General features: G+C 42.3%; 1 protein-coding gene across 1 annotated transcript in view; it reads left to right on the forward strand.

The window, feature by feature from the left end:
- The window catches only part of ATXN10 (ataxin 10), a 75,503-nt gene that overhangs the window by 16,301 nt on the left and 31,539 nt on the right, over positions 1 to 27,663 (forward strand). The window contains exons 4-6 of the mRNA XM_081191040.1: positions 14,468 to 14,564; positions 16,642 to 16,806; positions 25,360 to 25,440. Coding sequence (XP_081047166.1) covers positions 14,468 to 14,564; positions 16,642 to 16,806; positions 25,360 to 25,440 — 343 coding nt within the window. The remainder of the gene's footprint in view (positions 1 to 14,467; positions 14,565 to 16,641; positions 16,807 to 25,359; positions 25,441 to 27,663) is intronic.

Raw genomic sequence — 27,663 nt, forward strand, 5'->3', positions numbered from 1 at the left:
GCTGATCCGATCAGCAGATAAGCCGCTAAAAGCTGCTAAAAGCTGCTAATAGCGCTAATCCGCTAATCCGTCAATGGGCTTGCTTCGCAAGACGAAAAAACTGCTAGACGAAGAGAATCACAGAACGGATTCTTTTCGTCTTGCGAGGCACCACTGTAATATAATATACCTGACTGTCTGCTCTGGTCTGCTGTGGAGTTTGTTTGTTTGTTTGTTTGTTTGTTTGTTTGTTTGTTTGTTTTAAATACCATGTGCATCACTGGGCCAGTTGTTTGTTACTCACCACTGAACACTTAGTTGTGTAGTCCCCTTTCTGTCCCTTAATATTTTAGACAAACACCAAATTGGTATATTCTTGGACGCTTATTGAACAGATCTTCCCAGACTAAGACTAGACTGTATCAGTGGCGTAGCGTGGGTTCTCAGCACCCGGGGCAAGGCAAGTAATTTGCGCCCCCTAACCCATGGATTTTAGCACTCGAGTCTCTTCCGCGCCCCCCCAGGTGTTGCGCCAGGTGCAGCAGGCCCCCCTGCACCCCCCACGCTACGCCACTGCTCCGACCACAAGTCTTCAGGACAGCCATCCGAAGGCTGGCGCGGGGAGAAGGTCTCTCCGCCCCACCGCCAGGCTTCGGAGTAGCCTTGCGAAGGCTGGTGCGGGGAGAAGGTCTCTCCGCCCCACCGCCAGGCTTCGGAGTAGCTTTCCGAAGGCTGGTGCGGGGAGAAGGTCTCTCCGCCCCACCGCCAGCCTTCGGAGGAGGTCCGAGGACAGTGGGGTTCCTGCTTCCTCGAGGAGGGCCGGCCAAACGCGCCCCCCCAAATGTTGCGCCTGGTGCGGCCGGCACCCCTGGCACCCCCCACGCTACGCCACTGGACTGTATTTTATCTCCACACAATGTTTATTCAGTTACATAGTTGTGCTTGTTTTGTAGCTATAATTATATTTTATTGTATTTTGTATAGTTGTTGTTTTAAGGGAATCATTTAGATATTTTTGGTTTGAAGTGACAAATAAGTAATAGCAGTAATGACTATGATGCTAATCTGTGCTGACTTTTCTTTAATTACATAAGAAAAATAGCTTAAAAGCTACTTATTTACATCTTTGCTTTGTCTTTCTGCACTTCCAGGACAGGGAATTGAGGCCAGTATTTTGCTACTGTGGTTGAAGCAGAAACTGTAATTACATTGTCAGAGTAATATATATAGCACTGTATTACTTTCTCAAAATAATTGCAGGCATATGACAAATACATTACACTCATCAAAATTTTATGTAAACACATGCACAAGTTTTTATTTGACTTATTGATGGTGTGTGTGAGTTTCATGCCTTGCAATCTGTTGACCAGCCAACCAAACAAGCAAAAAGCAATCTTCGTGGCCTTTTAACTGTTAACACTATAAATATCTGCTGTAAAATAAACTGTCACTTCTACTGTGGGCAATATTTGTTCTGTCATACTTTATGCTATGCAACTCTCATATCATGCTTTGAAGTGAGACATTTAATCTTTTTGTTCCTGGGATGTTATTGGATGAATTTGCTCTTGAAACAATTATTAAATTGACAATTTTTTAAATATGAGAGTTGAAAGTGATCTTTAGGGCTCATAGGGTCCTAAAAACTTGGTTGTCTTGTAAGCAAATGAACCAACAACAGCAAGAAGACCTGAAAGCAAAGGCAGGCTTTGCACAAACGATTCATGGCAGGTGCAGGGGATTCCCACAGAAATGGCTTGATGTGTCTTTTGATGTTGATATAGGTAATTTGCAGCTTTAAGCTGATTTCACTTATGCTAAAATAAATAAGTGGAAAGAGCTTTCTGAACTCTTGCTTACTGGCCTTTGGGAAGACCATGTGAGGCCCATCGAGGCTCCCAGAGCCCTTTCACATCCTTTCCAGAGATTGGTAAGCAGCCCCGTCTGTCTTACTGGGCTTGGGGAGTGGATTCACAGGTGGGGGCATCATTCCACACAAACCTGGGTGTTGCAGATTTTACCTGTTGGCCTTGAGTGTGAAATTCACTGTACGATTCAATTTTTCATTGCAAAATGAATCTTTTAGCTGATTTAATTTCTAATTGCCTTATCTTCTATAATAAGATGCAATATAAAGAGAGTACTGGTTACATTATAAAACTAATTCAAAATAGCTTTTTAAAAATACATTAGTAGTTTTAAAACAGCTAGTAGGGAGGACCACAAACTTGTTTCCTGTTAAGTAAACACTGCTTTTTTATTAATTATTCAGAATATTTATATCCTACTTTTTCCGGAATATTGCTCATGCTGGCTAATAATAAAAATGAAATTCATAAACTTAGCAAAAGGACCCCATAGCAATAAGATGCATATCAAACAGGCTGGTCCGGCTTGCTGGGGTCTGCAGTGTGGCACCCATAGACATCCTGGCACCTCAGGTGGTCCCCTGACCCTCCCAGTTTTTAAATTTGACTTAAACAAGCTTTGCAGGTTTGCTTATTTGATCAGGAGTGCATGATTTTATTTGGACAGAGAAGGTGATAAATCACCAGTTTTCCTTCTGAAAAATTAGTATGATATGGTGCGCACAACAGTTTCTTCTGTTCCCAATGTGGTCCTGGGCTCAAAAAGATTGGAACCCTGGGCTCAAAAAGATTGGGAACCCTGTTCTAAAATTCTCAATTGTGCTTTCTTCTGTTCAGAGTGCAATACAATGAAATGCAGCATAAGAAATAAAAGAAGCAATAAAGATACGCTAGCTCAGTGGGAGAACACATGCTGTCCACGCAGAAAGTCCAGGTTCAATCCCTGGCACCTCCAGCTGAGAAGCAAAATAAACAGTGCAGGGAGAAAAGAGCGTTCAGGTAGCAGATGATGTGAGACATCCCTGCCTGAGAGTGTGCCAACTTGAATAATTTTTTCGGGTGGGAGCCAGGTCATGCCCATCAGCTGGGGGGCAGCACCCTCAAAATAATTTTTTTTTTGGGGGGGGCAAATACCCCACAGCCCCTAGGAGTTGGCTCCTTACGCCAGAGTAGACAATAAACGGCTCGATGACGGTTAGTCTGACTGCGAACTCCTCCTCCGCCTTCCTTCCTATTGCTTGCTATCCTGTCATGGAAGTGGAGTTCTGGGCCTATTTGTGTCAACAAAACAGCCTGTCTTTTAAAATGCATAGTTCCCAACTCCAGGGATGCAATCTTGGAGTTTGATAAGCAAAGCTAGGATCCCTCATTTTCACAGAAGACTGACATTCTTTGAAATTAAATGAAGCAGCTTGTCCATCCAGACATCTCTGTAAATCTCAGTGTGCAACATCTGCTACATCCTGTGAACTGGCAGGTCATATGGTCATGTAATACAGCAGCTGGACACTATGAATAACTCCTAGTGGGTGGCCGGTCAGCCCTCTTCACTCTTTTTCTCGGTTACCAAGTGTGGTTGAAGTTCAGGTTAAGACTCAGACCATTCATTTTCTGCTGATTTTATGCAATTGCTCTTTGAAGGGATACTGTTGCCTGATTATATGCTTAAATGAAGGGCTAATCCCAGGATTGTGTTTGCTATGAGGTATCTGAAATGAGAACACTTGTTCTTTAACAGAAAGATTAACTGTTGTTCTAATGCATCAGGGACTGGTGAAGCCTAAAGGAACTTCAAGCAATCAATAATGTTTAATTTATTAACTACAATTTAGTCCCTCAGTTCCTCAAAGTAATTATACTTGCAGGCCCTGGGGCACTAAAAACGAACAGAGGTAAGGAAATTTCTGCATTGGTTTTTAGACCACAGAATGAATAAAACTGCCTTCTGTCCCTGTAAACAGAGGCCTTTAAAAACAAAGGGCCATATCATATGTGACCTTAAATGCAGGTTTACATTTAACTTGTAGGTTTAAAATCCAAAAAGTATCAGCTGTTAGCGCCAATAAGAGAATGCAGAAACAACCTTCAGAGGATAAATTTGTCTTAGTAGCTCAGCTGGGGAGAAAAGAGTTAACCTCCTACATGCCTGCTGCAACCCTGATAATTATCAGCACACCCCTTACCACCATTTGCATGTTTTAAAACTTGCTTTTAACACCAGGTGTCCTACACCCTCTCCAGTTTTTGTATTCTCAGGGGTTGCTGTCATCTCCAAACTGTGGGCTTGGGCTGGCAATATATTCTGCCTTAAATTGGCCCTCTCACAAGTTATCCAACCTCGTAAGAAGGCTGGTGCCCTTTAGCGTTGTTGCACAGCTCAGAAAAGCATGGCATACAAGTGTGCAAGTCCATTAAAAATCCAAAATTAAAGTTTACCGTTAAATTATGGAATCTCTCTAACAACTTGAAAATACTATTTTATTCTTTGCCTACAGTTTCATTCACAGAAAAAACCTTTTGTATTACCTTGCTTAAATCATTGTAGAGTGTGTGTGTGTGGGGGGGGGGGGGAAATCATTTAAACCTGAAGTGTAAAATCAACTGTAAATTAGAAATCAGGGATGGACTGAAAAGGAGCTTTTCTCCTTCAAATAGAGGAAACCATGTGAAAGACTGCTTCCAAGGCTGAGAAGACAGACTCCTGATTCAAATTCCAGAGGACACATAGTCTTCCCAGGTCCCTAAATAACTTCTTGCCTTTGCCAAGGGTGAAAGGCTCTGATGGGGCTCCCTCTCCAGCAGTTCCTAAGGCATAATAGAATGGAAATGTAGCTCACAATTTGACTAAAGGAGCTATTTATTTCATGTGTAGACAGCCGGCTAATTTTTTGTGTGTGTGTGTTCAGGGCTACCACCTTTCCTGCTACAGATGCAGCCCTTTTTTTTTTACTTTACAGTGTCTGGTTTCCAGCCCAAAGCTGGTGGGCATTCTTTGTGTTCAGTGCTCTGAAGGTCCTGGAGGGTTTTCCTCTGGGCAACAGCACTCACAAGAAGTGACATCGTCTGGTGGTCTTCCCATCATTTGTCGTAGACCCAGGGGTAGCTTAACCTGTGGCCCTCTAGATGTTAATGGCCTATAGCTCCCACCATGGCTGGGCTGATGGAAGTTGGACCCCAACAACATATGGAGGGTCAAAGGTTGCTCGTCCCTGCTTTAAACAAACAAGTGTGATTTCTCTGTGTGCCATGTTCTCCCATGGGAATATGTAGGTCATGCGGCTGCCATGACTTGTAGAATTGCAGCCTTTTAAAAAGGTCCACTGTGATCATGCAGAATTTAGAGGTCATGTGTTTACTTCCTATGTGGAAGAACCAGTTATTACCAGTTATTACCTGGTTTTGTATGCACATCCCTGCCAGCTTGCAAGCCTGCCAGTGGTCAGCTCTATATGATTGCTCTTTGATATTTAGGATCTATAATAGGCATAGGCCTTCTTTTTGTGCAATTCAGATAAAAAATCTAGCCTTAACTTTTAAGTGGTTTGTGGCTGAATTCAATCAAATATTGATGTAAGATAAACTTGTGGCCAATCAATATTCCTTTTACTGTTCAGATGGCCACATAGCCTGATATAAATTGGTGTCCTAAATTGTAGCATATTGTGCTAAAAACCCTTTAAGCCCGAGATCCACTATGACCTAGCATTTGTGAATCTTAAGCTGCAGACTCCTTGATCAGGGTACATATCCTTCTTTGGTAATTTTCGAAGAAAGGAATATAGAGAAAATTATTCTCCTCTTGGAAGCAAAGTGGAAAGCTGAAGTTACTATTCTTCATACTTCACTGGCAATAAAACGGGGGCATGTTCTACGTTTCAGCAAATACAGAACAGTAAGGCCTTTAAATTGTGTGTAAAATGATCTATTGCCATGGTCGCCAACCTTTCTGGGCACATTAGCAATCTGGAGAAACTCTTGTGGTCACTAAGCATATACCACCACCTGTTCTTTGTATTGCCTACAGTAGAATCCTCCTTTCAAGCCCAGTTTCATCAGAGTGAGGGGAGAAGACCCTGTGGGTGCCAGGGAAGACTTCTGCAGGCGCCTCGTTGGTAACCTCTATTCTGGTGTTCTAAAACTAAGTTGCAGTGACCATACACATCAAGTGCACATTTTGTTCTACCTAGATTACCCTAGACTAGCTATCCCAAGCAAGTTTTGTTTTTGTATTCTTTCTTTGTGGTGAGGTGGAAGCAAACTGGATGGCCAAGAAGATCTGTCCCAATGGATCATGCAGAAATAAGAAATAGCCTTCTGGCACCTTAAAGATTAACAAAAAAATATTTTAACATAAGCTTTCATTGTCTGGAGTCCATTTCATTGTATGCAAGTGGACTCTAGTCCAACAAAGCTTCTGCCACAATAAATTTGTTAGATTTTAAGGTGCCACAAAACTCTTTGTCAACAGACTAACACAGCTGCCCCTCTGGAAATACTCTTAGAAAACCCGAAGTTAGGTTGTGGCACATAAGGGCTGGGAATATACTGTATTATATAATTCTTGTTAACGCTGTATCTGCATGGGCCAGAATGCCTCTGCTACTCAAAGACCAAGTCATATACAGCTATTGTCTGCTGCTAACAGTTGGATTGCTGGCAAATTAAATATGTATTACCTTGGTAAGACAAACCTGAACATGCTTGCCCTGTGTTTTGCCTTGGGGATTTGAAAACTTCCTCTAGAAATGGCTCAATTTTAGGTAGGTTTTATTAGGAGCAGCTCGTATGGAAGAGTCTGCCATGAGATCTTATTCCCTGTGGTGTCTTACTGCATCACTTTGTGTCCTTGGATATTAGAAAGGGAGCATTCCTGCTAATACTTCCCTGAGTGCCACGCTACACATTCTGTAAGGATAGAGATGAACTCTGGTTTCTTAAAGGTAAAGGTAAAGAGACCCCTGACCATCAGGTCCAGTCGTGGCTGACTCTGGGGTTGCGGCACTCATCTCGCTTTATTGGCCGAGGGAGCCGGCGTCCAGCTTCCGGGTCATGTGGCCAGCAGGACTAAGCCGCTTCTGGCGAACCAGAGCAGCGCATGGAAATGCCGTTTACCTTCCTGCCAGAGCGGTACCTATTTATCTACTTGCACTTTGACGTGCTTTTGAACTGCTAGGTGCAAGGAACAATTGCTTATTTCTATGGATGTCCTGCAACAAAGTAAGGAATTGCCTGCCATGGTATCTAGTGCCAAGAGTTTAAATTTAGAAACAATGTCTTGCTTTTTTATTTATTTTCTTCAGGTCTGGGGGAATTGAAATAGGCTTCTATTATCACACACTGATTCCATTTATATATATTTTTGTTCAAAAGGACTGAAACAGAATGTCAGCCTCTTATGGGAGTTTGCGGGGCAATGCAACTAGGGATTGTCAATTTCAATTCCTCTCAGGTGGGAGCCTGAGCGGGAGTTTGTGTAGGTAGAGGGTGGGCCCATGAGGAGGAGAGCTGGGAGTGAGAGTTAACGCGGGACACAAGCAGGGGGTGGAGTGGGGCCAGGGGGTGATGTTGTGGTGATGAAAAGGGGTCTGACTTAAAGCCGGACGTTTCGTTTCTCTCTTGTATTGGAGCTCAGCTGGGGAGAAAAAGGAGTCATTTAAGTGTCAGGATCATGTATGAATCAGTTCCAGGGTAAGTTTGCAGGGAGGTAAGATACCGGAGGGATTAAGCTTCAGCACCCATTTGCTTCAAAAATTGGATGTATATCACCTGCTTTATAATTGATTTTAAAAACACGGATTGGTGCTAACAGCTTGGTTTAACTGGAGGGATTTGCCGCTAGAGGGGGCTGTAATACGTTCTGTGACAACTGGTTGGACAAGATTGTGACCTTTGCCCAGAGATGTCCCCAGTTTCTTGAAGTCTAAACTGGCTAAGCACACATGTGGCTTTAAATCCATTCAGTCTTAAGTTAAAATCGGTGTCTCTCTATCTATATAATGTGAACTGGAGGATTTATTCCCATCCTGCTTCTCCCCCCCCCCCCGCCCCCAAAGCTGGAGTGCAAAGCTGTGACTTTTTTTGGCGTTTGGAATATTTGTCTTTCTATGCTTGTTTTATAAGTTAAGAGTAAAAATGATCTTACTGTTGAATTATTTCATGATGCTTTTGACTCATTAGCCAAGTATCTGAACTCCTAGTAGTAAATATAGATTCTTAACATCAGTCTTCCATTTCAGATGAATCTTAATTTATATCACAGAATAATAGAATCATCATACCTTTCAAATTTTAAAAGCATGATGGTTATGTTTTGGTGATTTTTAACTTCAGTTAGAATTTTGGAGTTGATCCATCCACATAGTGATTTGATTTTTGTGAAGTTGTAAGCTATTTTGTAAGGGACACGGGTGGCGCTATGGATTAAACCACAGAGCCTAGGACTTGCTGATCAGAAGGTCAGTGGTTCAAATCCCCGCAATGGGGTGAGCTCCCGTTGCTCGGTCCCAGCTCCTGCCCACCTAGCAGTTCAAAAGCATGTCAGAGTGCAAGTAGATAAATAGGTACCGCTCCGGCGGGAAGGTAAACGGCGTTTCCGTGTGCTGCTCTGGTTCGCCAGAAGCAGCTTAGTCATGCTGGCCACATGACCTGGAAGCTGTACGCCGGCTCCCTCGGCCAATAAAGTGAGATGAGCGTCGCAACTCCAGAGTCGGCCACGACTGGACCTAATGGTCAGGGGTCCCTTTACCTTTAAGCTATTTTTAAGTATGTGGAATTGCCTAGTTTTGGGGGGGGTAAGGGGGTGTTAAACGGGGGGGAAAATGCAGGCTAAAATATGATTGGGAACAAAATACAGTTGAGCAAAGAAGAATAAACAGAACTTTAAGACATGATTGAGAACTGATAGTTGTTGGTTAAGGATAGAACCGACATAGCAGTTAAATGATGTGCTGTGGACTTTTGGCTCAAGAGACTTTGGATTACTTAATTTTGCTAAAAGTAAGCATAACTTTAGAGAGGGCATAAGTGGGAAAAATCTAAAGGCAAAACTTACTAATTTCTGCAATGGAACTTGATGCAGACATGTCATTCAAGTTTTTGTTCATACTTGTATCTCTTATCTCTTCCCACTCCCTTTTGTTTCAAAGCACTCAATAAAATGTTCTAATAGGTTATCATAATGCAGTAATAGGCTGTCAGCGTTTAAGATCTATCTCATATAATTTTGATTTCTTATAGTTACGATAATTGTTGTAAATTCCTGCAGGTGTGTGTATGTATGTATGTATGTATGTATGTATGTTGTGGTTTCTGTATGTAGAAGCATTTGCTCACATAGGTCTCCTGTTACCTTTGCCTTTCTCTTTCTTCTTATCACTTCTCCTAGCACTGACATTTAAATTGTAAGCTTCTTGAGACAGAGTTGTTTTGATTCTCTTACATGAGTGCTATGTACAGTGTTGGTTCCATGTCCCCTTTTGTATAAAGATAGGCAACATTATGCTAATTTAAACAGTTTTTCTTAAATCTTTGAGATTTGAAGAAAAATCAGTTTTAAAAAGTTAAGAAAGTAAAAGTCAGAGGTTGCTTTGTTCCTAACCCCAAGTGACCTTATTTCAAGTTTTCTTTATGTGTGTTCCAAAGGAGCAATGTTCCCAGGCCCTCCTCGCAACTTTGGTTGCCAGCTGGCTCCGTCCCTTTCAAGCGGATGCTCCTTTGCTATTTCCAGGGCCTGGCAAAGGATGCTTCCATTTGCAATGGGCTGCCTTTTAGTAATATCTGTTTAACTATATTTTAATATGTAATAGTATGTTTATAAGCCAGCCTGTAAACAACTGAAGAAATTGAGAACTTGTAAGTCTTGCCCAGAGTGTCCTGTATGCTAATGTTTAGACTTTTATAGACTGGAATTATTTTATTATTCTTATTTAAATTTACTGGCCTTCTTCTTTTGGAGTCCTAGCTACAAACTTGACTAATATTTCATTGAAAATCAATAGTTTTCTTTAACTGAAAATAATCCTGGGGTGAAGATTTACATAGCTTGCATTACTAGCATACTTGGTGCATTTACATTACCGTACAAAAATTGGCTTTTGGCTTTTACGATATTGCTGCTGAAGCAGACATACGATAAAAGGGAATGGGTGTGAGTGCCTGTGGAATTTGAAGGGAGCGGCTTATATTTGGGTATTGTCTTTTTCTCTCCCCCCCCCCCGAATTTTAAAGGTGTGGCTAATATTCGGGTGCAGCTTATATTCGGGCCAATATGGTAAGAAAGCAAAATACTCTGGCTTCAGTCTTCTGGAAGGGAGATTTTAGGGTGTTGTGTTCCCTGACTGCAAATTGCAGTGGTTTGCCAAGCTGCCTAAAAATAAAGTTAGTAGTGAGTGACTTCAACATTTCCCCTTTGAAATATTGCTATTTTACACCCTACAGCATGCAATAATATTTTTCCTCCATTAGATTGTATTTTTGCTCTATAGTCGCTCCTGTTTACTTCTTTGAGTCACTATAAAATGTAACTTTTCTGTTATGTGACAGGTTGAAAAATACTTTAAGTACTTGAGGCAAAGCAGACGAAAATAGTGGTAAAAGTTAAAGTACATTGATCCTGTTGTTGCCCCTGCAGAACTCCAGGGAAATAATCTTTGCGTTTCTACCAGGTTCCTTTCCAGCCCGAGTGCAGTAGCAAGCAGATGTTGTACCTCTACAGTGATCAAAGTACCACAACCTAGTTTTGAATTTTGAACAAGATATTTATTAAGGGAAATCTACAATCATTAGGCATGCAGAAAATGAAGCTGTCTAGTATTATTTATTTTATAGATGGGAAAAAGGAGTTTCATTTACATGCTCTTGAAGGCTTTGTCTCCGCAGCATGCCTGGAGCTAGCAGTGCTGCAGTGCCACAGGGGCAGGCTGGCATGTTAGATTGTTTTGAAGTATAACAGTTGGATTCATTCTGCAGTGCCAATTAATCCTCCCCCTTTGTCATGCTAAAATTTAAAATGGAGTTGTTTATGCATCAGCTTTATTCCGTATAGAAGACCATATATGTAACAAAGCTCTATTTTTTATTTATTTTTGAACCCCCTTTCACCCTTCTCTGCAAAGTTCTCCTTCCCTCCCAGTTGCAGTGGGGACAGTCTTGTGATTGCCTTCAGTATCCTATACCAGAGACGGCACTCAGAGCCCTCTCTGTGGGCACGCGCGCAGTCGCCCCACTGTGCTGGAGGTGGGAGGCGGAGGAGGGCTCACTCACACGTCCACAGCCTGCAGCCTGAGTGCCGTAGCTTCCGTGCCGGGGGTAGGGGAGGAGGAGAGAAGGGCTGGGTTAGGGTAAGGAGAGGGGGGCCGCCGTGGAAGCAGCGGCCTCCCCTGACAAAGGGAGGCGACTTGAGTGCAAAAAAACTAACAAGCCCAAGACGGGAGGTGATCTGGTGTGGGGAATTTGCACGTGGGGGCCTTAGAAACCTCCTGCGCTTTCTTGGGAAGGAAGTGTTGCTGAGGTCGGCTGGGTTTACTCCCGAGTAAGGGTGTGGGACTTCCCGTGGGACTGATAGGGGGGCATGTAGACACGCTTGTGCAGGTTGCATTTTGCAACAAACAGGTGCTTAATTGTTGGCAGGCAGAAGGGTGACCCTTTTCAGGTCATGCGGTTTGTGTTTAGCCTTTTATCTTGTGAACGTTGATGTTTACATATGGAAAAAGTATTGGAAGGGAGGAGGGTTATTGGTTTTCATTATGTATTTTGTGTTTTTTATCTTCTATTTTTATGCTGTGAACTGCCCTGAGACTTGCACATGAAGGGCAGTATGCAAATTCAATAAATGAATAAATAGAAGGATTTGGATCTGAATGGAGAAAAAAGGCACTGAGTTATACCATAAAATTATATATCAATGGAAAGATAATTTAATGAAGAATGCAATGCAATAACTTTCATGAAGGATTATTTATTACAACAGCAGTCATAAAGAAGAAATGTGAAACACACAGAAAAATATACAGGTGAAATTGCCATGTTGGCACTTTGTGATAAATACTGTATTTTTCGCTCCATAAGACGCACCTGACCATAAGGCACACCTAGTTTTTAGAGGGGGAATGCAAGAAAAAATATTATTTAAAGGGAACGCTGAGCAGAGCCTGTAAGCATCCCAGGCTCTTCTCAGCGCTCCATTTCATGAGTCGTGTGGAGCGTGTGTGCGGCACTTGCAGGCTTTTCCCCGAGGAGGGAGAAGGGCAGCCCATCACTGACGGGCTGCCCTTCTCCCTCCTCGGGGAAAAGCCCCCAAGAGCCACACACACACTCCATGTGGCTCTGTAAAGGGAGCGCGGCTGTCAGGGGTTCAGGAGCAGAGGCGAGGGCAAGGGAGGAAACAGAGAGCGAGGGGGAGGAGGCCGAAGAAAAGATGAGTGATGACGACGACCCGAGATCTCCGAGTCTTTCCAGTGAATCAGAAGATTCACAGAAAGGAGCGCCAGTGGCCAGAGCAAGGGGGGAGCCTAGGGGGACACCCCAGGAAGAAGGGTCCAGAGGGGGCTCAGAGGGGAGCAGTTGGAAATCGGGGCCAGCGTCACCAACAGAGCGCAGTGGAGAGGAAGGGCGCCAGGTATCGAGCGCTGGCAGCTCGCAGCAGGGGGGAGGGCACGAGTCAGGAGTGGCCACACCTCCATCGGGGAGCGAAGAAACGGTTAAGCGGAAAGTGGAAGGTTGGGCGCGCGCGCCAAGTTCAAATGCACAGGAAGGTGGCGCAGTAAGCAGCCCGGAAAGGGAGCCAGGTCCTAAAGCCCGACGCAAGGAGACAGAAGGGTCCGGGGGGTCAGCGTCAGAAGAGTCCAGGAAGGAAGAGACCGCGGGGGGCAGAGGGACCCAGAGAAGAACGGTCAGGCGGAAAAGGTGGAGTAAGGCTAGGGTATTAAGCTGGTGTACAGGGGGCGGAGACTCAGACGGAGCTTCGCCGGTCTAACCCATAAGACGTAGAGCTGCACGCGGCAGCTTGAGAATGGAAACTGTAACTCAATAAAGACTTTTATAAAGTGAACGCTGGCTAGCGTGATCCTCTGTGAGCTAGGATCTGGAAGCAGCTCTGACAGCGGCTATCCCTGGCTTTCGCAGGAGGTGGGGGAAGTGTTCTGGCTTTTGGGATAGCCGCACAGCCTGCATTCGCTCCATAAGATGCACACACATTTCCCCTTACTTTTTAGGAGGGAAAAAGTGCGTCTTATAGAGTGAAAAATACGGTAAGTGGGGTTTGGGTTGCAGTTTGGGCACTCGGTCTCTAAAAGGTTTGCCATCACTGTCCTATAGCATTCGTCTAATTAGTGTGTTGAGACCCACAGCCTGGGTCACATACCCATTGAAGGTGGATTGTGTGCCACCACTATTTTTCTTTTGGATGACTTTTTTCTCTTTTAGGGAGGAGAGTGAAGAGTAGACAAAAGAGAGAGCATGGGAAACCAGATTCAAAAAGGCCATCTTGTAAGAGATACATTTAAAAGTCGCCCCCGTGTTTCAGGCTCTTTGATGAACATAGGCCCTGGGTTTGAAAAAGTAAAGATGACGGGCAGCAAACCCGGGATGGATGTTGCTCTTGCCCGTAGCTGCACTGCCGCCTCCCAGCACCGTCACGGAGGGCTCATGGCCATTTGAATGAGGCAGTAGCGACATCCTGCTGCAGATGTGGAAGGCTTTCGTCCCTGCCATCAGGGTGGCTGTCTGTAGCAGAGCTGCAAAAAAGGGAGGGAGAGGTGAGAAGCAGGGGGACCAGGCAGCCCCGAGAAGGCCCTTTTGCACCTGCAGGGCTGCCAAATGCTGCTTGTCCTTCACCCCCCAGAGGTGTGCTCACCTGGCAGGGAACCCACACCTTTCCCATATATGCTGTAAGAATGAAGTCTGTATTCTTTCGTGTCCCTGTGATATCACTGCTCGTATTTCTCTCTCTAACTTTATAGCCATGTGCCTGCCGCCTCCAGATAACATTCCATGCATCTGATTAGGTGGACTCGAGTCCATTAAAGCTTATAAAATGATCAATTTGTTAGTCTTTCAGGTGCCAGAAGACTTTGCTGTAAAAGACTAACATAGTCACCACTCTAGATTTTTTTCTAAATAGGTGATCAGGGGTCAGCAAACTTTTTCAGCAGGGGGCCACTCCACTGTCCCTCAGACCTTGTGGGGCCGGACTGTATTTTTTGGGGAAAAAATTAAACGAATTCCTATGCCCCACAAATAACCCAGAGATGCATTTTAAATAAAAGGACACATTCTACTCAAGTAAAAACACGCTGATTCCTGGACCGTCCACGAGCTGGATTTAGAAAGCGATTGGGCCGGATCCAGCCCCCGGGCCTTAGGTTGCCTACCCATGGTGTAGATCTAGTAATTTGTGAATACGTAGCAAGCTTGTAGATTGTGAACATGTTAATCCTATACAGGTTTCCTCAGAGTAAGTCTCCTAGATTTAAATTGCAATTAGTTCCAACCACATGTGCATAGCTTTGCAACACTAATGTGCTGCTGGACTAGATTATTGTGGCTTTCTTTGGATAGCTTTGATATGTTGTAAGGTGCTTTGACTGGGTAATTAAATGTTTCTCTCTTTTCCCCTTCAGCTTTTCGCTGTAGCCTCCAGTTTCTTGGAAACATTGCAGCTGGAAACAAAGCTTCTCAGCACAGGATTTGGACTCTTGCTTTCCCTTCGCTTTTCTTGTAAGCATCTTGTCCAGCCCATCAACAAATGAAATATTATATGGTTATATTTTAAGTTACCTTATTTACCATCCCTAAAATGTATATTTGGAGAATGAGAGAGTAGTCCTTTATTTGTGTATGCTAATCACAGGAATCAGGTTAACTGGAAAAAAAATCTTGTTCTAAATTTGACCATAGATTGGGTTGGTTTTCGACATAGACCGCAAGATCACCAGGAGGCTTAATATGCTTAATGTTTTGTGCTAAATCATATGCAGGTAGGTACAATGGGTTTTAATTTGTTAATGCTTGGCTAAGTACAAGTTTATCTTGACCAAAATATCATAGTTTACATAAAAAAAATTGAGTTATGAATTTAGAAATTCTTTACAGCTAGGTTTTAATAGGACTGCTATGAATTTCAAGAAAACCTGGCCAGTTGATTAATTGTTGATTAAAGCTGCATAAATTTGGGTATTAATTGCATATGAATAACTCAGTATATGAATAACTTTACTAACTTTTAGATGATTTACAAATTCCTGATGGCACCATTTTAGAATACACATTTCCTTTTGCATGTGAGAAAAGAATAAATGGTTATATTAATATTGTACTGGCCAACTCAATTTTTGTCAGTTATGGTATTAAAATAGTTACATTTTTTAACAAATTGCTGCCTGATATTAATTTGGGGCCTACTTTTAGTTAATTAATTGGTTGGAGTAACTTTGATTAAATAAATGTTGCAACCCCACTTTTTAGTCTAACGTCACCTCTAAGAGAAAACGCTAAATTCAAATAAATTGCTCCAGAAATGTATAGTAGTATTTGAAACCTTAAACTCCTTTCTCAATGAAAAACTAATGACTTTGTATTACACTGCTCAGAATTTTCAAACTACTTTTTAAATTGCCCGTTGCAACATTGTCATGAGGTAACAAAGTTTTTGAACAAAGTTTGACGGATTTAAATAGAAAAATCTCCATTTAAAAATCTCTACTTGGCCATAAAGAGGTCTTAACTCTAACCTACTTCCCAAAACTGTGAGGGCAAGGAAGTAAAAAACACTGTACACAGCATCACAATTTAAACATTTCTAGTTACCATTCCATTCATATAAACATAAGCGCTTAACTTGGTATGAATTCCCTTTCTCTTTCCAAAAAGTGTCAAAGCAATTGGTACTAAAAGGATGAGATAATAATAACACAGCTCCAGTGCTTGCTTGCTTCAGTAGCAATTCTTAGATTAGCCTAACCAGACAGGAACCAGTCCTGACCTTTCTAGTTTCAGGTAAATTTTTGGATGGATGGGTGTGTGGGCGAAAACACTTCTCTATAAACAGGCCTTTGGCTGATTTACATTCTATGGCTTTTTAAATGTGTTTGTGGGAGTGCAGTTATTGGTTTGTTTTCTTTGCTTTTGTTTTATTAAGTATTTTGTGTTCTTATTTTGTATTTTTATGTTGTGAACCACCCTGTAATCTTCGGATGGTGTTTTATTGATTGATTGATTGCATCACACATTGAGGGGTTAATTGGGGATATCCATTAGAATAAAATAACCCCCAAAGTCCCTTCCAACACTCTTACAGGTACAGGCAAAGGTACCTCTGCCCGTACGGGCCAGTCGTGTCCGACTCTGGGGTTGTGCGCTCATCTCACTCTAGAGGCCGGGGGCCAGCGCTGTCTGGAGACACTTCCGGGTCACGTGGGCAGCGTGACGAAGCTGCTCTGGCGATCCAGCACCAGCGCAGCACACGGAAACGCCGTTTACCTTCCCGCTATAAAGCGGTACCTCTTTATCTACTTGCACTTAAGGGTGCTTTCAAACTGCTAGGTGGGCAGGAGCTGGGACCGAACGACAGGAGCTCACCCCGCCGCGGGGATTCGAACCGCCGACCATGCGATCGGCAAGTCCTAGGCGTTGAGGTTTTACCCACACCGCCACCCGCGCCCCCTTCCAACACTCTTAGATTCATTAAATACCCATCACCATTTGAAGAGTTGGGTGCATTACACATTGGCTGTTGGTACATAGCCTAAACAATCCAGAACAATAAATATTCCTGCTTTTTCGTTTTGTTTTTGAGGAATTGCTTGAATCATCAAGATGAGAAAACGGTTGCCTATTGCTGTATGGTTCTTTTCACTTGTCTTAACCCTGAGAGGACACGAGAACTACAGGAAGAAAGCAACTTGAACGTTGCCCTTGCTGTTCTGCAGGCATCCAGGAAGTACCCGGAATCGGAATGGACGTCTGTATACCTCTCCTTTTCCCTAATACGTTACCTTAAGTCTTTGATAGTTGTCTTTTCTCAGATGAGATGTGCAGCTTGCTTTTAACTTCTTTTAGTAAATACATTGTAATAACTTAATTTTGATTTTAATTCTAAGAGAACTTAACAATATGTAAACTTTATATTGGCCCAAAATAAGGCTGGGATTGAAAGAACTGAATGCCCAATGGTGCTCCATAGTCTCTGGTAGAAGTCACATGTTTCTAACAAGCTGGACCATAATTACAATAATTTCACACTCTTCATCTCTTGCTAGAAGTTGTTGTGGGAGGAAGGAGAATGTGATAAACTCTTTTGGATGTGCTAGTTGTTGGGCTTTTTTTTCATGTCTGCAGGGCTCTTTGGACTCTAAAATAAAATGCCACTTGCAGATAGGGATGGTGAGAAATTTGAAACTCTCTTATTCACACTTTTTGAACTAATACATGAAGTGAAAAACAATTATCATTTGAATTCACACTTATTTGTGCCTCCTTCAAGGACACAATGAGGAATCCAGACTGCTTTCTGCCTGTCAGAAACAATAAAGCGGAAAGTGAGGCGAGTGCTGTGCCCGCCTTGAGCTCCTTGCTGCTTACGGTGTTAGGACCCTGAACACCAGATTCATCACCATCATTCATCATTTTGATGAATTTTGTTGTATGTCCAGTTAGTAAACTGCTATAATAAATCCAGTTCAGGGAGACATTGATCCCAGCTGAGTGATGGAGATGGTTCTGGGAGGAGATGAGGGGAAAAGCAATATCTAGAATGGAAAGTTTATTTTACTCTGTATCTGAAGAAGCCATTACAGAATCAGTAAGATTCCTTAGGGCATTGGAATTATCCTATTCCAGAGCCTGTATTGTTGGGAAGAATAACAGAGGTAGATTTTCAGCAACTTGACACAAGTGGAGTTTGGTACTGGTTGTGATAGCTAGATTTTGCTGTGAGAAAGCAGCTTTGGAATAATTTTGTAAATAGTGGTTAAGAGTGGTAGTCTCGTAATCTGGTGAACCGGGTTCGCGTCTCCGCTCCTCCACCTGCAGCTGCTGGGTGACCTTGGGCCACTCACACTTCCCTGAAGTGGGGGAGGAAGGGAAAGGAGAATGTGAGCCGCTTTGAGACTCCTTCAGGTAGTGATAAAGTGGGATATCAAATCCAAACTCCTCTTCTTCTTCTTTTAATTTATATGCCGCCCCTCTGACTGGGTTTCCCTAGCTACTCTGGGTGGCTTCCAACAGAATATTAAAAACACAATAAAACATCAAACATTAAAAACCTCCCTGTACAGGGCTGCCTTCAGGGCACCAGGCACATTTTGCGCCTAAAGATTCTCCATTTGCGAGCACCGCAAAAAGTCTGGGTGCCATTTTTTGTGTCAGGTTGACACTCAATGACTACTGAAATGTAGGTGCCTTGAAGCCTTGTATAGTAGTGTATGTTAAGGATAGACAATATGGTAAGGAGTTTAATAATAAAGAGTAGAGTGTTTTGAAAACTGAAGTATGGTACCAATATTTTTATTGTAAACACCAAATTAAACATGTATTAATAATTTCTGCTAAAATGTGATATTCACAATGTGTCACTTATGTGAATTGCATTTTAGTTCATGTTTATCAAAATGATAAATAAAAAGTGTTGCTGAACCCTCCTGTGGCAACTAGCCATTCTCTTTTGGCGCCCACAACCCAGGTCCCAGAAGCCATTTGGATCCTAGCTTTTCTTCCCCAGTTTCTAACACTGGCTGCCTTCAGATGTCTTCTCAAAGTCAGGTTGTTGTTTATTTCCTTGACATCTGATGGGAGGGCGGGTGCCACTGCTAAGAAGGCCGTCTGCTTGGTTCCCTATCACTTCACTTCTCGCAATGAGGGAACCACCAGAAGGCCCTCGGCGCTGGATCTCAGTGTCCGGGCTGAATGATGGGGGGGGGGGGGGAGACGCTCCTTCAGGTACACTGGGCCAAGGCCGTTTAGGGCTTTCAAGGTCAGCACCAAAACTTTGAATTGTGCTCAGAAACAGATATTTTGATTATTAAAAAGTCTTCTGTCTCTGAGATTCTTCTCAAAGAGTTAGCCATGGTTTTATATATTTAAATGTGAAAGGCAAGATACCATCTTTACTTTGATATACTGTGGTGGTTGCCTTAGTTTCAAATTTATTAGCATATTTAGTTGTCCCCCCCCCCAAAAAAACCCCAGTATACTCATTTTTGTTTTCTTACATAGAGGCCTTTCCCTCCCTAAATGATGACTGATATACTCTATATACAGAAATAGTATATGCTGTTGTTTTAAGTGAGGGAATTATTTTTTCTAGCGCAGTAGTGACCTTTAAAAGGGGGGGGGGAATGGGACATTTTATTAATGTTGAAGGTGTGTGTGTGTGTATCTAGCTTTCTTCAGTTGTTGTTTTTCATCTAAAACAACTTGAGCCCTCTTCCCAATCTACCAGAAATATACACTGCTTAAACTGAGCATCTTGGCCCCACTAGATATGGTAACCTGGATTTCTTCAGGTGCAGAATTGTACTGTCTCAGGTAGGTTATACAGGTTCCTTTTTAAAACACAAAGCAATTTAACTTGGTCTCCTTAGAAGTTAGCCTGGCCAAGGGGTCTTGGGACTCAGTAGATCTTGAAGAGTCATACTTGGCAACTCACTGTACCAGAAATGTGGGCTTAGGGATGTGAGCAAATAGGATGCTGTCCACTTGGCTGTACCCTGTATTATGTGCAACCTAGGGTAGCTTACTTGAAAGTAGATTGGTCAGAGACAAAAGGCTTCCTATACAGAAATGTTCCTGAAGCAATTCGCAATATATCCAGTTAAAAGGACCTCAGGTATCAGGGGTGGAGAAAACATCTAGCTGAAATCTTGGATAGCCACTAGATAGTAAAGGGGATAGTTTTGTGCTAAATACATCGATGGGTGATTGATTATGAGGCAGCTTCTCTAATCCTTATATTGTAATGATTAGCATAGGCCATAATAATAATAAAAAATAGAGCAAGGATCTTATGTGGATGTATTGCATTGCTGACTGAGAATGTGAGTTCTGTGCAATACATACTGTGCCAAATCATAGATATATAGTCTGTGTGTGTGTGTGTGTGTGTGTGTGTGTGTGTGTGTGTATATATATATATATATATATATATATATATATATATATATATCCGTCGTCTTCTACCCTGTTTATTATCCCAGTCCTGTAATCATTACTGTGGTTATCTACTCATATGTTTTCTTGGGTAGAGGGAGAGGAGATAGCAGAAATAAGATGGGAATGTCATGAACTGCAGTGTAAACTGATACAACTGCTTCTCTGAGTTGCATTTCTTCCTTCCCTCCCCCTCCCCCTTTTATGTATAAAAAAAACACTTCTTTACACGCAAGCAGATGAAAAGTCATGCCTTAGGCACTGGAAAATTTAAAAGTCTTCAAGAAGTCAGATAATTTTTTTCTATTTTGGTTTGCTCTAATCAACAGCAGAGAAGAGCCTTGTGTCTTTTGAAAGCTACCGCCTGTAAAAGGGAAAAGAAACAACATTGGACACCATATGTTATCTATTTTAAACACTGAACCTGCAAACACATACTGTATATCTGGGATAGGGAAAAGTGCTTCAAAAATGCATTATAATTTATCCAGTATATGTTATAAAAGCTAATTTAGAAAAAAATATGGATATTCAATTACAGACTAGATTTAGGACTGGTGCTCCAGTCAATGAGCTTCAATCAGCTACATTTGTCATATTAAAATTACTGATTTGAGGAAAAAGCATTATTTGTCTTTAGATAATTTTAGAACAAGCATTCCCTCCTGAGAGGAGAGCCTGAGGATCAAGCCAGCGGCCTGCCTGGTCCAGCACCCTGGTCTCACGGGGCCAAGCAGATGCCTGCACTCTGCCTCTACGCAGGACCGTGTCCTCCCTTGTGGTCTTCAGAGGCAGACTGGCTCTGACAAGGGAGGTCCTAGTGCCCAGCCCTCGTAGCTAGTAGTAGACGCCAAGCCTGCAAGAAGGGCGCTTTCCCCACTCGTGATTCCCAGCAATGGTCTTCAGAGGCATCTCACCTCTGATATGGGACGTAATACACAACCACCGTAGTGGTAACCACTGATAGCCTAAACCTCCATGAATCTGTCTAACCCCTTTTCAAGCCATCCTGGTTGGTGGACATCACTACATTTTGTGACGGCAAATTCCATAGTACAGTGTGTGAAGAAGTGCTTCCCTTTCCCCATTTTGAATCTTCCAACATTCTGTTTCATTGAATGTCCCCAAATTCTAGTATTATAAGAGTGGGAGAAAAGTTTTCTCGGTCTAGTTTCTCCACACCATGCATAATTTCTATCATATCTCTTCTTACTCACCTTCTCTCTCTCTCTCTCAGCCCCCAACACTATAACCTTTCCTTGATCATTTTGGTTTACTTTTTCTACATCTTTTCCAGTTTTGAAATACCCCTTTTGAGGTGAGGAAACAACAACTTTATTCCAAGTGTGTTTATACATGCAAAGTCCAGAAAAAAGCAGAATTCTTTGGGGAGGAACCATTTTTATCTGTTGATATAGTTGTGGTGGAGGAGAGGATAATGGGGGAGAAGAAACTAAACTGTGCCCTGCTTCATATTTGTTCTTAACTGGAATAAGCATATATGAATACAGTGGTACCTCGGGATGCGAACGGGATCCGTTCTGGAGCCCCATTCGCATCCCACACAGAATGTAAGACGCGACAGCACATCTGCGCATGCACAGGTCGCGTTTTGCCGCTTCCATGCATGCGCCTGACGTCATTTTGAGCGTCTGCGCATGCTCGAGCGGCAAAACCTGGAAGTAACACGCTCTGTTACTTCCGGGTTGCCGCAGAGCGCAACCCGAAAGCGCTCAACCTGAAACACATTCAACTCGAGGTATGACTGTATAGCTGATTCTGTACATCACTTCTACAAGTTTAAAGACCAGGAAATAGGGTTATCCTTCCCCACTTCATAGGTACTTCAAGCTTGTGGAGCTAATCATGAATGGAAAGCCAGTAGTTGAGACCAGAGGCTGTGAGGAAGAGTTTGAAAAGGGAGTCATGGAATTGTATAATCATTATGCTATAATGTGTAAAGTATTCTCTAGCTGTGTGTAAAAATATTTTTCAGCCCTGTTACGGGTTGAAAATCCTTCCTTTCTAACTTAGGGACTTAGGGATAGTTTTATTTTCCCCCCTACAAAATTGTGTGCTCTCCAAAAGACCAAATTTGTTTTTAATTCCTGGAAAGTTGGAGTTTCCTCATGTTCCAAGTTCCAAGTGCAAGTGAGGGTTTGATAGCTATTTCTCACTGGAAAAAATGTTCTTTAATTGTAGTGTTGCAACAGATACTTGACATCTGTAGAAGCAATGCTGGTATTCTACAAGAACTCTTTTAATAGTTTTCTCTCAAAGCCATGACTATATTTGACTTTTGAATGGGAATTGTGACTAATATAATCACAAACACCATGTGGAAATGATTTTTGTGCTGAAGCTGGGCAAAGCACATCTAATGGTCCTATTCTCAGCATTGAAGCTGGGCCACATTGCATAATATAAACACAATGCCTTTGTGGGTGGGGCTACAAGTGGATTTGGCCGTTTGGAGTGTCAAGGGACATACTTTGCACACTATGAGGATGCTGCTGAAAAGGCATATTCCCCGGGTGAATTTGCCTTCTCTTATCTGTAATATTTAGGAGCACTTACGCCACGTTGTGAAGTCATTCTGTGAGTTTTCATGTCTCATTCCTTATCATAGGCTGGTGGAGAGAAGAAAAACTCAGAATGCAATGGTGTCATTGCATAGGGCAAGCGTTGTGGATGATGACATTTTTGGTGGTACCCCCATTTTGCATTTAATGTGTAACTTGGTTGTGATTCTGTTTGTTTTCCAACCCCCTTCCTTAATCAGTCAGATTTATTACTTGTAAAAGGTGTAATTTTGCTTCTTAAGGAAATGCAACTATTTTGGTTTGAGATGAAATAATCCTATAATCTGGTAAATCTTCCCTTCTCCTCTTTATAGCAAAATCATAGCACATGACTTGACTGGAGCTCATGCTCATGTAAATATATATAGGATTGCATCCTTAGTGTTCTAACTGTCTCAAAAACCAAGTGCCTAGTTGGTTACCTGGTCACCTGAAATTCACAGTCAACAGCTAAAAAAAATTATGATTGTTTTTTCCATCTTTGTCCAAGACTGAATCCTGAAGGTTTCAAATGTTTTTACAACACTCCTTGTTACGCAGCAGTGCATGATCCATTGGACAAAGGGGTGCATGTGGAAAGAACATTAGATTGGGAATCTCCATTTCTGTAGTTTAGGAAAATCTACAGAGAAATTTGCCTACTTCTGTTATCAAAAATGTCCTGGCTTGCGTGGGACAGGGAATTTAATCCAACTATTTGTGTGCATATGAAATTCAGTATCATAATTGAGTTATCTATTTAGCATGTTTAACCTATTGTCTTCTGGACATTTACAAATGATTGTATTCTTGTTTCTCCCATTTACTTTATATTGCGTTTAAGTCTGCCTGAACAATATCCAATTCATTTATTTTATTTTATTTTTAAATACCATTTACTATTTAATCTTCTTAAACTGGGGTCAAGGCGCAATGGACCAACTTCTGAAGTGTTGCCAGCCAGGACAGGAAAGCAGGAGGGGGGGGAGCATTGGTTATATTTTGCAATGCTACCACTAAGCTAGCATACTTGAGGGGTCTTAGGATTGGGCCACTTGGTGGAATACATGGTGTTTTGGATCAGACAGAACCAAAGCTTTGGCAACCCATTCCACCTGGATATGCCATGTTTCAGGACATTTTGCTCTCCACTGCTGGTGATAGCTTCCACCTGACCAGATGAAGTTGTGCCTCTCCTGTGGCAGCCACCCACCCTAAGCTGGTGAAGATGATGATGATGATGATTTTATACCCTGCCCATCTGACTGGGTTTCCCCAGCCACTCTGGGCGGCTTCCAGCACATTTAAAAACAAAATATAGAATCATAGAATCATAGAGTTGGAAGAGACCACAAGGGCCATCGAGTCCAACCCCCTGCCAAGCAGGAAACACCATCAGAGCACTCCTGACATATGGTTGTCAAGCCTCTGCTTAAAGACCTCCAAAGAAGGAGACTCCACCACACTCCTTGGCAGCAAATTCCACTGTCGAACAGCTCTTACTGTCAGGAAGTTCTTCCTAATGTTTAGGTGGAATCTTCTTTCTTGTAGTTTGGATCCATTGCTCCGTGTTCCGTGTTAATCAAACATTAAAAACTTCCCGATACGGTGCTGCCTTCAGATATCTTCTAAAAGTTGTGTAGTTCTTTATCTCCTTGACTTTTGATGGGAGGGTGTTCCACAGGGAGGGTGCCACTACTGAGAAGGCCCTCTGCCTGGTTCCTTGTAACTTCACTCCTCGCAGGGAGGGAACCTCCAGGAGACCCTTGGAGGTGGATGATGGGGGTGAAGACCCTCCTTCAGATATACTGGGCTGAGGCCGTTAAGGGGTTTAAAGGTCAGCACCAAGACTTTGAATTGTGCTCAGAAATGTCCTGGGAGCCAGTGAATTTCCTTTAGGACCAGTGTTATATGGTCCCAGCAGCCACTCGCAATCACCGGTTCTGGATTAGTTGTAGTTTCTGAGTCACCTTCAAAGCTAGCCCTATATAGAGCACATTGCAATAGTCCAAGCGGGAGATAACCAAAACACGTACCACTCTGGTGAGACAGTCTGCAGGCAGGTAAGGTCTTAGCCAGATGGAGCTAGTAGACAGCTACCCTGGACACAGAATTGACCTATGCCTTCATGGACAGCTAGGAGTCTAAAATGACTCCCAGGCTGCACACGTGGTCCTTCATGAATTTAGGAGGTTAGGGACTGCAGTAGCAATTAGCAAATATATTTATAGGCTAGAATTTCTAACAAGATTGCCTGTGACGCATGTCCAGGGCTGGATTTAGGTTTGATGAGGCCCTAAGCAACTGAAGGTAATGGGGCCCTTTATATGTCTAGCTGTCCTTTGTCAACAACAAATTTTCACTGTTTTTTGTGTTGAATATATGCTATATGGTAATTTATGGACCTAATAGGTATCTAAAGCCATTTGCACATAACAAAATATGCCTTTTATCAAAGTAATTGTTGACCTTATCTTATATTTTGGAAATGTACATCTAGTTTTTCCCCCCTTTAAATTTTTTGGGGGGCCCCCAAGAGAGTGGGGGCCTACGCTACAGCTTGTTTAGCTTATACGTAAATCCGGCTCTGCACATGTCCATGGTTGCAAATAAAAAAATAGTTAAATTTGTTGTTTTTTTGACTTCTTACATAGTTTAGCAGGTACTGATAGAAATGTAACTTGATTAGTGACCAACTACTATAAAATGCCAGTGTGAACTAACTTTGCACAGTGCAAAGTAGCTAACTTTTGCAGTTTTCCTACAACCAACAACAGTTTGTCCTATTGTTTTTCCTCCTCTTTCAGGTTCTTGATTGTTACCAACCATTTGCTGAAGTGCCCCGAGTTGGTCAAAGCCATGTATGCCAAACTGAGCAATCAAGAAAGGTAACCCCAAAAACCAATGTGGGTTTCAGCATTTAGCATTCCATATAGAGTATCCTGTTCACATGATTTGAAAAAAAAAAGTGTGGTTTCATAGTTGGCACAGAATCTCTAAATACATGTTTCTATGTCAGTAATGGTTTTAAATTGGTTGGTTAACATTACAATTCAGCCACAACTGGCAGGGATTTAGATAGGGGTTGCAGAATCCAGGTTGGCGCCCTTACTCTGTAAGAAGTGCACACACAGAAAGAGAAAATGAAGGCAAGATTTCATGCTTATGCCTTGATTTCATAAGTGCACCGCACCCTCTTGTATTTTATGGCTCAACTTATGCAGCCATTTAATAGCTATTTGAAAAAAAACAGATTTGCACCAAATAACTTTAGATATGCTTCACTGCCTTGCAAAGGAAGTGCACAATGAATGCGACAATACATTTGTGCTGTGTTCTTTTATATCTCAATCTGCACAAACATGCACAGAAATTCTGTGTATGGAAAAGAGCTAGTGTGCTACTCTTCAGAAAGGAAATGGGCCGGGTAGAAGTTGCACATTATATAAAGTGAGGTCAGAATCTACAATATGCATATTTTTAACACAATCAGGCAGGCCTCATTAAAAAAAATATAAGGAGATGTGGGCCAGCAACTGGCTGCACCACTATTTAGTGAACAGAAACCTGAAGTGCTGTTTAGGTTAGATTAGCACCCTGTGGGTGGGATTTTTTTTCTGGGGAGCGGACACGGTATGATGATCTATTCTGCATTCCTAACCCCACTTACCCGGGAGTTAGCCCTATTGATTAGACGTAGTTAGGGTTACAGTCTTAAGTGAGTATGTTTTTTTACTCAACTAGTTTCTACTGATTTTGAATCTGAAGCAAAAGCTGAGCTTTTAACTTGGCTTGAGGCCTGCCCTTACCATTTAGTTTATATGCTGCACTTAACCTTAAGTCAAACCTGTGGTAAGCTTCCGCTGAGGTTTTTAGACATATAAGTTACTCTATAGTTTTAAGATGTCCGTTTCATACCCTAAATTTGAAACTGAACTACGGTTGTAGCTGCGGTTTTCTGCAGTCCCCCAAGGCTGCCCTGCTAGAGTTAGAGCAGGAAAAAAAGGTTCAACAGACTTCTCACCCCTAGGATGCCACTCCTGAGCTATAATTTTTACAGGGTTTAGATTAAACTCCTGCCGCCCATTGCCTTTCCCTTGTTACAGGGGAACAAGTTGTACTTTAAGAAAATACATGAATAAATGGTTGGTAAACACAGCACTTGCCCTTTCCATGCCCAACCCAACTTGCTTGTTACCTTGACAGTTTGTTCCGGGGCCCTAGACTTTACATCAGTTTCGCAAGGAACAAGCAAAGCTGTCAGTTATCACTTTTCACTGTTGGTGCTAGCAGCAGAACTGTCAGCAATAGCAAAAGAAATCAAGCAGTGTATACATTTTATGAAACAAACAAACAAACAACAATATAAAAAGTTACCAGGAGGCTCCCTCACACAGAGCCTGCCACTTCTGGCCGCAGCCCTAGCAGCCAGAAGGCAGTCGAAGGGGCAGTGGAGTGGCCGCCTCCTGCGTTTCTAGCTTGACATTTTCTTTTATTTTTACTAGTCTGCTTTTTACTCCCCAGAGGGGCTGGCAAAGAAGGGACCAAGTGCTCTGTCCAACCTCTAAAAGCCCCTCATATAAGAAATAGCAGAGAATTTCATTTTACAGGCTAGTAAGTTTTAAGACTTGGGATATAGTTTGGGAATCAGGATTCGTCTCAAGAGAGCATCTTATTAATTTAACAATAATTGGACAACTTAAATTGGGGTGGGGGTTGTTAACATTTTGTAACACAAGAATTGGGAATACTGAAACCTAAGCAGTTGACTCCATGTGAAGTTAAAGGAGTATATTCATGTATCTTATAAAACTCTACTGCCTTTTAAATTTGGAAGAAATGAGGGTTATCGTTTGGAGAAAAGATTTAAGAACTTCTTCAGAGAGGTAGGGCCAAAAATATAGGAGCCAAAAAGCACATTTCTGCCAGTACATCATTGAAAGAGACCTAATTTAAGATAATATGTGACACATCAAAGAATGAATATATGGAATGGATATGTTTGGATGCTTGAAATGTGGAATGGTGGATGCAGTCTTATATGTTATGAAGATGTCCCACAGTTCAAAATGATTGGGCTCAAGTTATAAGGATCAGTTTGCAAATTGACA

The sequence above is a fragment of the Podarcis bocagei genome (assembly GCF_964188305.1).
Source record: "Podarcis bocagei genome assembly, chromosome: 4".
NCBI classification, from domain to species: Eukaryota; Metazoa; Chordata; class Lepidosauria; order Squamata; family Lacertidae; genus Podarcis; species Podarcis bocagei.